General features: G+C 38.8%; 1 protein-coding gene across 2 annotated transcripts in view; it reads left to right on the top strand.

Moving 5' to 3' along the window:
• Positions 1-14,371, top strand: part of EXOC4 (exocyst complex component 4) — a 674,653-nt gene that overhangs the window by 92,415 nt on the left and 567,867 nt on the right. For both annotated transcript variants that reach the window (XM_036427305.2, XM_036427297.2), the window contains one exon: positions 4,262-4,436. In XM_036427305.2, the coding sequence (XP_036283198.1) occupies positions 4,262-4,436 (175 nt within the window). The remainder of the gene's footprint in view (positions 1-4,261; positions 4,437-14,371) is intronic.

A 14,371-nucleotide genomic window follows, 5' to 3' on the forward strand; every position in this document is an offset into this window, starting at 1 on the left:
TCATTTATCACCTATCAGGTTCTGGATATCATGACAAATACTAGAATGCAGTGATAAGTCAGACACAGTCCTTACCCTCAATAAGTTTATAGTCCAGAGTGGGAGAGGCAGAGATCAGAGGAAAGGAGACTAGTTTGAAGATTATTTTAATAATCCAGGCGTGGGGGGTGATATGATCTGAATTAGCAAAGTAGCAGTGGCAATGGAGTGAAGTATGACATTTGAGGGATAATGAAGAGGTAGAAGTAAAAGAATTTGGTGGTTGATTGGATTGGAGAGGGAGGGGGTGGATGGGATGATTTGCTGGGACAATTGGTGCCATCCACTGACTTAGGGAACATAGAGAAGTAGGTTTGAGGAAGAATACGATGAGTTCCATTGAAGGCATGCTGTCTGAAGTCTTCAGTGTTGGGGAGCGACCTGGTCTGCAGATGTTTGGGAGTTAATAGCAGTTGGATAACCGAGGAACCAAGGATGGAGTGGTCAGTGAGCTCACTCAGAGAGAGCCTGAGGATGAGAGGGTTTCACAGCATTTAAGGAAGCAGCCCCTGAGACGAGCAACCAGAGGTCTGGGAGAGAAGCAGGGTGCAGTTCTGTGGAGCTGAGGAGAAGGCAGTGTCTGTGGGAGTGAGAGGTCAATAGAAGCAAGTGCTGTACTCATTTGAATAAGGACTGAAAAGAGTCTATCACAATGAGTAAAATGATTATCTGAGATTTAGCAAGACTTTCTTAGTAGAATACTGAAGGGCTAAACTGGTTTGCAGTGAAAAAGTAAAGGCAGTATAGACCGCTATCTTTCTAGGCGGGGTTTTCCTTAGATATTCTAAATACAAATCCTTTATCAGGTACTAGAGGCCTGGTGCATGAAATTTGGGGGTGGGGGTCTTTCAGCCTGGCCTGTGCCCTCTTGCAGTCCAGGAGCCCTGCAATTGATCACCCTGCAGAGAGAGGCCCCATCCACCGCCACCTGCCCCGTAGCCTGGGCCTCCCTCTTTGGGGCAATTGTGGGTGATGGCAGGGCCCCCCAACCAATCGCATTGCACCTTCCTTGGTGGCAGCAGTCAGTGCTGGGTCGCCGCGGTGCACGAGACCCAGGACTGACTTCCGCTGTGCAGTGGCTGTGGCAGTCAGTGCCAGCTTGCTGTGGCACCTGAGACCCCGGAGGAACCAAGAGGTCAGCCGTTGATCCTGCTCGCCAGTCCCTGCCCACTCAAGCCTGCTGTGCATGCAGCCTGGCATTTTGTTGTCCGTTAGGTTGTTTTGGACATTATGGACCCTAACTCTTTATATATTAGGATGTGATTTGCAAATATTTTCTCTCATTCTGTGGGTTGTCTTTTACTTTTACGAGGGTATTGTTTGTAGCACGAATGTTTTTAATTTCGATGTTGGAGCCACAGGTTTTATTACTGTTGCCATGATTGTGTGATAATAAGGCAGAGGAGACCTTCCTTCTCTTTGAAGTGGCTGGATGTTTCAGAGGAGGCAGATGTACAGGTGGCAGCTCACCCCTCTCACCTGCTTCTTCTCCCTTATTCTTCCCCATGCAGTGTTCCCGTGCTGTGATGGTCTGTCTTGGCCTTGATCCCTCAGGAGTGACAGAGCTGGCACTGCCAGCATTCTATCAAGGGATTGCTGCTTCTGTGATGTTCATAGACATTATGGATCTCACTTTAACCTCACTTCCCTGTTAGGACTCTTCCACACAGAGCATTGCCCCTGGTGGCTGAGTTGGCCTTGTCCTTGAGATGTAGCCCCGGTGTGCAGCCACGGGCGTGTGGCCCTGGACAGAGCCAGGCAGCAGCGCCTTCCTTTCAGAGAAGCCCTTCTCTTCAGTGCTTTCTGCTTTATTGCTGCTCTGCAGGCCTATATGTAGACCTTCATGCCATCGGGAAGTGGATGCTGTGCCCCAGGCATCTGAATGTCATCGATCATTATGATTTCAAAAAATGTTGGAGGTTAACATGAGGTTATTAAGTTTTAATTTTGTCAAGTAGGGACATTTGAGAGAAAGGACCAGGTTCTCCTGTCAGGAGAGTATAAAATATACCAAATTAAATATATTTACCTTTGTGAAAAGTCAATATATGGTTCTATTCTTCTTATTTTGTTACACATACTGAAAAATACGTTATGGTCTGTGGATTGATATTTGGGAACCACAGGCTCACATCGTCAGCATAAATCTTTATTTGAAAAGAGGACCCATTCTTTAATCAAGTACTTTGTGTGATGTCAGATACCAGTTTTATACAGATATGTCTTACACTTAATGAACTATTTTGGCTGTGTTAGACACATCTTTTGTACTTTATCCCTTTCTCTGCTGTTAGCACAGATGAGAAAGAATAATTGTTTTAGATATATGTGTGTGTAAATGTGAATTGATCTTTAAAACATTTTAAAAATCACCATTCAAAAGATAGGATGGCTCTTATTTACAAATATAATGTGTAAATTCTGTATTATGTATATTCTAGATTGGGAGTAGTACATAAATTTTTATTGATTCTGTCTCATCTAAATTAAAATGTCAAATGCATGTTAGAGTTTTATCATAACACTGATATTGGCCATCACTTTGGCACATTAATTATAATAATTGGGCAGTAAAGAAGCCAGAGGAAGAGATAAGATGCTGTATGTTTTGATGAGATTGTAGCCATAACCTCTTATTTATGGTAATGGGATCTTATTAATTGACTCTGCTGACAAGCTCTTTTGCTTTCCTTTCCTCCTTTCCAGGTAGGTTTATAAATCTATTGTATTTAGGAACTGTGAATGAAAAGCCACACAATATACAATTAAAGTCACATTCCAAATTTTCTGTACCTGTTCGTGCTATACACAGTGAATTCATTCAGCATAATTTGCTGATCCCTGCTTAGTATACAGCGATGTGTAAAGCAGGGCCCACACTGGAAGGCTAGCAGTGGAGAAGGGAGGTAGAGTGTCTGTGTATAAATACCTGGGACCCGCATTGTTTGAGTCACATGTGGGAGCCACACTTGGTTAAGTTTCTTAGAAGTGGGATGCAATGCTGTACAAGTTGAGAGGAGGGAAGATTCCCAGCCCATGTGGTAGTGAAGCTGTGAGTCTTAGTGGTAGAGGATCCCCTTTGCTTACATGCCACAAAGCTCCGCCCTGTCCCTGAATGGACATCTGCATTCTAGAACTAGAGTGAGAGGTAGGTGGCAGATGCACTGACATGGAAATCAATGTTTGTTCTAGTCCCAGCTGCCTTGCAACCTCATTTTGTGTCCTTGAGTATATGAAATTGATTTAATGATATGTGTCCAGCATTTCTCACCATGAAAAATGAGATAATGTGGATGACTAAGCTGCTCCCTGTGGTGAAAGTCAGATTGCTTGGCAGGTGTGTATTTTTTTTTAGGCCACTTACACCATGCATTTGAATGGCAGTAAGCACAGCTTTCCACGTCTAAAAGGATTAGTATCCTTACCAAAGTGCCCAATTTATTGCTAGGGAATAACATATTCCGTGTGACATCTGAACTGGCTAAAAAAGTGCCTGAATTCCTTGAAGAAACTGCTTATAAGAATACAGAGCAGTACTGTTGTAATCACTAAAATATGTTCAAAATGAAACAAATGTTTATGAAGCTGCTACTGCTGGTTTAGGGACTTGGCAATTGGTTTTTAAATTAAAAAATATATATTTTATTGATTTTTTACAGAGAGGAAGAGAGAGGGATAGAGAGCTAGAAACATAGATGAGAGAGAGACATTGATCAGCTGCCTCTTGCAAACCACCCCCCCCCCCCCCGACCTGGGATGTGCCCGCAACCAAGGTACATGCCCTTGACCAGAATCGAACCCGGGACCTTTCAGTCCGCAGGCTGACGCTTTATCCACTGAGCCAAACCGGTCTCGGTGGTTTTTAAATTTTACAGAAAGGAAGTGAGAGGGATAGAGAATTAGAAACATTGATGAAAGAGAATCATCAATCAGCTGCCTCTTGCATACCCCCTGCTGGGGATGTGCCTGCAACCAAGGTACATGCCCTTGACTGGAATCAAACCTGGGACCCTTCAGTCCGCAGGCCGACGCTCTATCTACTGAGCCAAACTGGTTTTGGCTAGATAAGTTTTTAAGTTTCTTAGATCAAACAGCTGTTTGAAAACAAACCTGCTGAAATGTGCTGTTTACATGGTCACTAGTTTGTTGGTTTTCTTGCAGGCCAGTGTAACCATCTTTGGTTATATGTTTAATGTATTTACTTGTTTGATTTTCTGGCTAGGTTACTTTTGGAGCTGCTGGAGTTGCTGTTTGACAAGTTCAATGCTATAGCCACTGCGCACTCTGTGGTCTTGGGATACCTGCAGGACACCGTCGTGGCCCCACTGCCTCAGCAGGAAGATGTCAAACTGTACGACATGGCAGATGTGTGGGTGAAGATCCAGGATGTCCTCCAGGTAAGTCCTTTTACAAAGGATGCCATCTCATCAGAGTAACAGGTTAAGATAACACCACAAAAATCAGCAGCCTAAAACATTTCCTTAGTCATAGGCAGTGAGACAAGAATGTTTCTGTCTGAAGATGATGCTGTTGATCTCATGAACTACTGTCATCTTCAGAAATCTTTCAACAAACTTCTTTTACCAGACTTTAAAATGAGAAGATGCCAGAACCTAGCAACCAAGCTTGTGCAGTATTTGGCTTTTTGTTTTAAGGTACTTTACATCACTGGAATTAGTCATATGTCAAAGTAATCAGTATAAAAATGTTCTTAAACACTATAATACAAACTTATATGTAGCTTAAGTTTATAACCATTTTCCTACAGTTAATTCTTGTATATATTGGGGTAAATGAGAGGTCAAGAGCTTATTTTGAGATGAGAATGAATCTATAAGTAGAAATGTATCATTTTGATTGATTTGGTTAGGATTAGAGAAATGATATTACTGTTTGGTATGATGCTGCAGAGATGGTATTTAGAAATTTTATTATATTTTCTCTCCATGCTTCAGGAAAACATATTTGATTTGGCTAGCTGAAAATTTGAAATACAATTAAGAGTCAGCTGAAACAAATTTGACATCATTAAATAGAAATGTCTTGGTTGAATAGTACCTACTAATATGGAAAAAATTAAGAATATGTAGGGAATTGAAAAATATAACTGTGTAGGAATGAAATTACTTGCATGGCAAATAGGAATCTTACAGGAATAAATAAATCATGATGGGAAATTGTAGTTATTTTTGACACTATATACATGTTCCTGTGGGTTGAATGATTAATTCTTGGTTATTCATTCATTAGACATTTTTCTGGCTTAAGTCTGTGTGCTTTATTGATGGTGTTGTAGAAAGAATATGGATTGCAACTATATTCCCTGAGTTCCTTTTGCATTCTGTCAATTACCATATGCCCATAGTAGGTACTGGGTGAATATTTGTGTATTGAATAAAATATCTGTATTCAGAAGCTGGTTATTTAATATTTCATAAATCGGTTTGCCTGTCTGAGGTATAATGCTTAAAGTAAGTTGTGTTAAGTTAGGCCCTAGAGCAAAACTAAAATTGTAAAATAGATGTATAGGTAATAAGTTAGTAAAGGAGAAAAAATTAAATATTGAATAAATACTTGAATAATCCAAAAGAAAGCAGGAGAGGAAGAATAAAAAATAAAGGACAGCCCTAGCTGGTTTGTCTCAGTGGATAGAGCATCAGCCTGTGGACTGAAGGATCCCGGGCTCTATTACAATCAAGGGCATGTACCTCAGTTGCAGGCTCCTCCCTGGCCTAGGCCCTGGTCGGGGCTCATAGAGGAGGCAACCAATTGATGTGTGTCTCTCACATTGATGTTTCTCTGTCTTTCCCTCTCTCTTCAACTCTTTAAAAATCATTGGAAAAATATCCTTAGATGAGAATAAAAAAAAAAAAAATCAAAGAACAAAGCAAAGATAGGATGAGTAGAAAACAAATAGCAAGATGTTAGACTTATCCCAATCATATAAATAATTATATTACATTTAAATGAACTAACCACTTCAATTAAAAAACGGAGTTTGTCATGTGGTTTAAAAACTAAGAACAACAATAACAACAAAAAATAAGACAACCATGATATTTATGAAGTGTATTATATGTCACTTTATTACTTTTTAATTTTTAAATAATTTCAAGCTTTTAGAAAGGTTTTGGCAATAAGAATAATTCAGTAAGCATCCATATACCTTTTTATTCTGATTCAAGTATTGTTAACATTTTGTTGCATTATCAATTGTTTTGTATATGTACATATATAGATAGATACATGTACAAATTTTTTCCTATGAGTAGTTTGACTAGAATGTCTATATTCTAGTTTTGTTAGTTGACCCAATAATGATCTGCTTGGCATTTTTTAATTTGAATTTTATTGGAGTTAATAAAATTATGTAGGTTTCAGATGTACAATTCTATAATACATCATCTGTATTCACCATTCCAAGTCGTCTCCTTCTTTCATCCCCCGCCTCTTTACTCTTTACTCTTTTCTGTATCACCTCCCTTCCCCTCTTGTTCTCACTGTACTGATATCTATATCTATGTGTTAGTGTTTTTCCCCTCCTTAATCCCTTTGCCTTTTTCACCCAGCCCTCCAACCTCTCTCTCCTCTGACAGCTGTCAGTCTATTCTCTTTACCTATGAGTTTCTTAGTTTAGTTTGTTTATTAGATTCCACATATAATTGTAATCATATGGTTCTTGTCTTTCTCTGACTGGCTTATTTCAATTTTTTTCTTCTTCTTCAGTAGACAATCCAGTCTAAGGCTAGATATTGCATTTACTTTTCATGTCTCTATAGTTTAATTCAAGCTTGAACATTTCCATAGCCTTTCTTTACTTTTTTAACAGTGGCATTTTGAAGAATTTATCCCCAACTTATAATACAAGTTTCTCATTTTGGGCTCTAGAGATACACTTTTAAAATAAATTCTAGATAGATTAAATGTATACAAACAGAAAGAGGTATGCTATGAAATACTACTAATGATATTTATTATGGAAACCATTGGAATACATAATATTAAAAGGAATTATTTGTATCATAGTACTTATGGCATTTAAAATCTGAATACAATAGTATGTTATGGACTATGTAATCCTACTATCATAAGGTAAAAAAATGCTTTATGAGTAAGTGTTTTTGATCTGATGTTTGACTCACTAAGATTAATGTTCTAAATTCAAAACAATGCTTAAATCTTTTAAGATTTTATTATAATACTATCACAAGGAAGTAATTATGGTTATGAACCAAGTAAGATATGCCTTACTTAGCTTTACTTACTTTGTATTTGTCAAATGTATATAATTCCTACATTTTGGAAAACAGAACCCTTTATGTCGTATTAACAACATTTATAATAAACTAAGGAACTTTAAGTTCTATCAGACATCAACTTGAAATGTAAAAGTGATTGAAAATATGTTTCTGCCTTATTAAATGAGTTATACTTTTCACATGTAATTTTTATAGAGTGATTTGGAGATCTTATCTTCATATGATGGAATTATTCATTTATTTAAACAGCTTTATTGAGATGTAATTTACATGCCATAAGATTTAAAGTATAGATTTCAGTGATTCTTAGTATATTTATGGAGTTGTATGAGCATTAACATGGTAAGATTTTAGAATTTTTTCATTGCCCTAAAAAGAAACCTTGTATCTATTAGCTGAAGTTCTTCTATTCCCCACTTTCTCCCACCCCCAAGATGTTATGACATTAAAGAGGTTTCAATCGTGAGTTCTGTCTCTCAGTAACTTATAGTGCCCAGATCATACACTTGGCAATACTCTTGCCATTTCAGTTACTGCACATGTATAACATTGGCATAAGCTGTATGACAGGTAAAGAACAAAAAGTAAGCTTAGCTGATAATACAAGGTGAGAGGTCCAACACAGAAATGCCATTTCATTTCATGTATCGTGTTTAATTGGTTTAGGTCAAGGTATGGCCAGTGCTCCTTCTCTTCTTCCATTTTCCTCCCCCTCTTTCCTATCTACTTTTCTGTCCCCCCCCCCCTTTTTTTTTTCTATACATGTTTTAGAACAGCAATTGCCAACTTTTGGTCTGTGAGGTCTGAAAGGTTGATGACTCCCATGCAGTGGGCTTTCTTATGTTTTGTTGATGGTTTCTTTTGCTGTGAAAAAGCTTTTTATTTTAATATAGTCCCATTTATTTTTTCCTTAGTTTCCATTGCCCTAGGAACTGTATCAGTGAAGATATTGCTTTGGCATTTGTTTGAGATTTTGCTGCCTGTGGATTCAAGAATAAGCCTTTTTGAAAAGAGATTCATCTAAATATTTTAAGTTTATTATGCACTAAACATTATTTTACAACATTTAAGTTGTTTTTAGGTTTCTATATTTTCAAGTTCCCCCCACATTCATTCAGGTTTCGGATTACTGAGTAATTTTAGGCTGTACACCCATCAATAGACTGCATATCCAATGACACAGACTCATAAGTGAACTAATGTTGCTGAATGAAAAAAGAGTATTGCAAAGTGTGTTATATATTTGAAACATGTCGAATGGACTAAGAAACATTTTGAAGGTAGATGATGAGTCAATCCTTGGAGGGTTCACACAGGAAGAAAGGATGGCACTCCAGAGAGATAGAATAACTAATATGATGACATTGTTAAGTGGCACAAAGGAATGAATAGTCAAGGCTATTCATGAGTAATTAAGAAAAATGGTTAATTGGTGACTGAGAGTTTATTGTGTGGACTAGGAGATACATTTGGATAGGTAGATCTGGGTGTAGGTTGTGAAGGCCTAGTGCCATCTAAAGAGCCTTGTTTCTGAGTACCTTTAGACTAATGATTTCTGAAGCTGGATCTGTATAGATTTATCTAGAGCACATGTGTCAAACACAAGGCCCGCGGGCCAAATCCGTCCCGCCAGGCCTTGCAATGTGGCCCGCACCGCGCTGTCATCACTGCTCTCCGCTGCGTTTCCATCACAATGACAGTTTATGACTGTTCAGTAAACCATTCGGCCCGCAATTTAGGCTGGATTTTAGATTTTGGCCCCTTCTCTGATTGAGTTCGACACCCCTAATCTAGAGAGTGGATTCTGTTATTTTCTTCTTGTTCTTTTAACTCCCAAGGTGATTGCAACATGCAGGGTGTCCCCCAGAATGTTTACACACTTTAACAGCTGATAGCTCAATTTTGAAAATGAATTGTATTTTAATAAACACTGCCTTTATAAATATTCAAAGTGTGTGTATACCATTTGGGGGGACACACCCTATATTTGTTTGGGATCCTGTAATTGGGAACCATTGTTTTGAGTCAGTGGTTCTCAAAGTATGTTTCCTAAGCAAGTAGGATCACTGTTACCTGGGAACTTATTAAAAATGCAAAATCTTATCTCTACCTCAGATTTAGCAAATCTGAAACTCTGGGAGGGTAGTATGCGGTATTTTAACAAGCCTGCAGGTGATTTGTGTGCCTGCTGATGTTCGGGGACCTCTGCTTTAGGTATGTTGGGCCTTGCAGGGTTTTGCTGGTTGATGCAATGGAGGAGGATTGACCTGGTAGCGGTGAAAGGAGAGGCTGGAGACTCGGCAGGGAAACTATTTCGTAGGCTAATGGAGAGTCTGTGTGTTATATTACATGAGGGATTGTCTATTAATGAAATAAACAAGGCAGGCTTTCATGGAGCATGGTCAAGGAATACAGAGAAGACAAAGCGATTTGCAAACCTTTTGGGGAGTCCTTTAGAAAATTTGTAAAACCATGTAATGAACCTATCAGCCTGATTGCCAACATGACATGTTTAATGATGGTTTAGTGTTAAATTATTGGGGCCAACTATGTGCTAGATATTAAGGAATAAAGAAGAATAAAATTTAGTGAGAAAGCTCATCTGGTGAAGTGAGTGGGGTGGGGGGTTGCAATAGTGTATGTTTCCCCACTAAGGTCAGTGTTAGTGTTCTGGCATGAGTAAGAACACAGAAGAATGTTTGCTAACATGGAGAGTTAAGAAAAGGATATTTTTGATGTCAGTTTCCATGTAGAATTTTATGCTTCAGGACAATTTGAATTTCTCAGATCTGTTTGTAGAATGCTCTTTAGGTTAAAATATTTCTGGGGAATGAAGCCATTGAGAAGAACAGTAGACACCAGCAATTAGGCATGTACCAGCCTGCATCAAGGTGACAGACCATATGATGCATGGGGTTGCAGGGGTTGAGAGTTTGAATTTCAGTGTTTCTTTGAACGGGAAATATTTATTGCTGAAAAATTGAAATGTTTTTATGTGTATTAAACTTGAAAAAGGCAAGCATTTTTGCTCTTGTGAAGACTGCAGCAGCTTTCCTTCACTAGCTCTGGGCTGTTCCCTGGCAGGCGGAGTCCATCCTGTGGTCAGAAGGCTCATTTGTCTGCATGTTTGTGTCTGGAGACAGCTTAGTGAGGAGACAAGGCTGTGGTGTCATAGTCACAGGGCGTCAGCGTTTTCTCCTGTGTCAGCCCTGTGACTACCCACCATGGTACTCCCTTTTCAGTTTCATACTCTTTTTGAAACTGTGATAATAGAAATACATATTTTTGCCCCTCTGAGGAGCAGCAGCACCTTCCCAAATGTCACCTTCTTGGTGACACGCCTGTCATACTGTTGGCTGCACATTTTCAAGTGTATGAGACAGAGGTACACTACACTGAGTGGCCCGATTATTCTGAACACATAATAATCTGGCCACTCAGTGTGTGTGTGTGTATATATATTAGAGGCCTGGTGCATGAATTCATGCATGGGTGGGGTCCAGCCAGCCTGGCCAAGAGGAGGGGACATGGGCGGTTGGCCAGCCTGCTAGGGTCAAGGGGACAATTTGCATATTAGCCTTTTATTATATAGGCTATACACTGAGTGGCCAGATTATTATGCGTTCAGAGATCATAATAATCTGGCCACTCAGTGCAGAAACACAACATCCCATTTATTGTGGGAATAGGCAAAACAGTCAATAAGAGGACACTTTGAACAGAGTCATCTTTTAGATTTTGTGATTTGGAAAAACATTTCATTTTTTTTTTTTTTTCATATCTCTTCTTAAAAGACAAAACTGCCCATTTAGGCATCATTGGCTTAAATGTTTAGTCCCGGGGTGTGCTGAGCAGTGACCTGCAGATGGAGGCAGGAGGGATGCCCTGAACAAGCCACTTCACTTTTTGGTGCCTTGATTTCTTTTTTCTGGAGACTATCACAGACAGAATGTAAAGTCATTTTACTTTTGTTAACTGCCACCTAAGTGTTTACATAGTGCTGAAATTAACCTCAGGTGGAGAGAACGGGAAGTTTGCTGTGAGGTAAGAAAATACACAAATCTCCTGGTATTGAGCCAAGACCTCAGGGCGGTGGGGGTGGGGGTGGGGTGGGGGGGCACTTCAGGGAGACGGACACAGTTTCTATTTTGAATCCAGCTCTGAAATTTGTTATTAGGTTTTGTTTCATTTGATATTTTGGCTAGCTGAGGATTCCATACCTTTAAGTAAAACTAGTCCCGTATTTCAGGCTAGATAACTTGTGAGACTGTTGCCTTAGCCCTGACAGTTTTTGCATGGCCGATGTTGTCAGCCAGACCACTGAGTCTCCAGAGAGAGATGCTCACTCCTAGAATTTTTGTTCTGTCTTCTTAGTGGTCAGAGTGCTGCCCAATGGACAGTTAACATTTAAAGTAGAAATCTTCCTGTAAATTGGACCTGGCCTCATTAGCACCAGGACTCTCTGAGTTGTTTTATGCTCAGTGCTTACAGCGGGCGCTGAGGGCAGCTGAGAGCCACTGGCTCCCAGGGCAGATGCGGCAGATGCACAAGTCAGAGCGCCCAGCAGTCCACGCACCATGAAACCTGGGGGAGCATGAACATGTTGGAAAGTTACAAAGATGGAAGATTTCAAGTTTAAAGGAATAGGAGTCACTGAATAGAGATTTGTTTTTTCCAGTTTTAAAATGCCAAAGCTTTTGATAAAAGAACTAAAATTGTTTTACATCTTTGCAATTAAAACTAAGGTTATTTCATTTATGTTATTGAGGTTGTTCACATCAGATCATCCGAATGTTCTCAATATTTTGGTAGTCACAGTCATACTAGTGACTCCATCCCTCTCCACATCCCTTTCTTCCTTTTCTGTCTCCTTCCTCTCCTCTTTCCTATTTTTAGAGGTAGCTTAGTTCGCTCGTGTGTGTATTGCTTTTCCGAAATGGTTGTCGGCAGGAAGCACAAAGAAGCTGTGGTGATTGCTGTTTCTTTGAGGGTGTGCATCTGTTCCTGTTTGTCACTCCGGCAAGGACTGTGTGCTGGTAACTGTTAGTTTGCATTGCTCATTGTGTTCTGTTGTGGAGTACAGTAAAGGTTAGCATACAGAAACGAGGGACATCACTGACATGTGTTTCCTACTATGAGTATGCAAAGCTTAATGTAAAAATTGAGTGGAAGTTAAATAGCAAGATATTATATTTTATGCCCTTGACCTTAAACCTTTTGAGGTGAAAGGTGATGTAGAACCTGATGTTACAGTATTTCATTTCATCTTAGTTTATAAGATCTGCATTATTCGAATGAGTTCTGCTAATGAAAGAGGTGCTGACAGAAGAATTTTCTGTGGCTCTCTGCTGTGTAGTATGAGACCCGATGCCATGGTTAAGAGGTGGCAGGAAGCTCCGATGCAGGGGTCAGCGACAGTGCACGGGGACCTAATAAATCTCATGATTTGCTCTATTTTAAATATATTGTGATCTGGTTAGTGAATTCTTCTGGATCCTGTTACACTAGTCATGGCTAATCTTAGTTTTGTCCCGTCTTTATCTTAAAACAGGGTGTACAATTAGAATCATCTAGGGAACCCTTACCTACCTCCAGTAGGACTTCATCTGAGTCTAATGCACAAACCGGTTAGGAGCTAGAATTAATAGTATTATAGGTTTGGTCATATTAAAAACAAGAGTTTTAAATGCAGCCTTAAGGGATCTGAGAAATTTACAAAAAGTGAATTTAGTTTAATTTTGAAAATATATCACTATAACATGTTTAGGAGAGTTTCTTTTCTATGTGATATATAGCAAATCATTTGGCAACTTGAAACTTTATAAAGATGGACAAAACTTTAATATACACACATTTTAGAAGGAAAAGAAAAACTAAATGACTGTGTTAAAAGTGAACCCCATTTGCAAATTTTGTTTAATTATATTTAGGATAGGAACCCAAAGACAGAAAACATAGGTAATTCCTATTTTTGACACTGATAGTTGACAAATGCATTATTTCACCCAAGATTTTATTTTTGGACAGAAAACAGTTAATGAGAATGTTTATGATGATTTGGTTAAGAAAGGTCCTTTTTTATGTTGTTTGCTATTTAAAAAAATAGAATTTATTGATTTTTTACAGAGAAGAAGGAAGAGGGATAGAGAGTTAGAAACATCAATTAGAGAGAGAAACATCGATCAGCTGCCTCCTCACAGCCCTTACTGGGGATGTGCCTGCAACCAAGGTACATGCCCTTGAAAGGCATCGAACCTGGGATCCTTCAGTCTGCAGGCCGACGCTCTAGCCACTGAACCAAACTGGTTTTGGCTGTTGTTTACTATTACTCCACCCCTAATTTTTTCTTGTATGAGTTTTTCAAGTTTATATTAATTTATATTTTTTTTAACTGAGGGGAAAAACATTTCTTTCTTTTTTAACATGATCATATAAAAGGAATTTAAGAAATATTTTAATCTTGAGGACATTATGACAAAGATATAAACCAAGAACAATATAGAGCAGTTTCAGGTCCCATGGAAAATGTTCAATGTGAACACAGTGCTAGATAAATCATCCACAGAAGAAAGGGGTCCGGATGAGTTCCAGGAGCTGGTTTCATGCACAGAGTAGAACGTGGTGTCTTTAACGTGGTTATTGTCAAATACATCATAAGGCTGGTATTATATAAAGCTTGAGAGAATGGAGGGCTTTTGGTTGATTTGTTTGTTTTCTTAGAAAGTATTAACCTAAAAAAAATAAAATAACAAGAATGAATGAGTTTGGGTGACAGGGAGATCTTTGAATAAGAGGTTGAGAAGTTTGGACTTGCTCCTTTAGGCAGTGGGCTGTTACTTAATCTTTGGTTTTTCTTTTATTATTGGAAATTCCCAAGATGCTCCGGAATATATAGACATGTATAATGAACCCCTATGTACTCACCATCCTACTTCACCAGTTTTAGGAATATCAGTTCATGTTCATGATTCATCTGTGCCCGTCATTTTCACTTTCTCTTATTTTGAAAAAATTCTAGTGATTATATTGTTTCTCCTATAGTTCAGTATGAATCTCTAAAATATAAGGTTTCT

The sequence above is a fragment of the Pipistrellus kuhlii genome, unplaced genomic scaffold (genome assembly GCF_014108245.1).
Source record: "Pipistrellus kuhlii isolate mPipKuh1 unplaced genomic scaffold, mPipKuh1.p scaffold_m20_p_10, whole genome shotgun sequence".
Lineage (NCBI taxonomy): Eukaryota > Metazoa > Chordata > Mammalia > Chiroptera > Vespertilionidae > Pipistrellus > Pipistrellus kuhlii.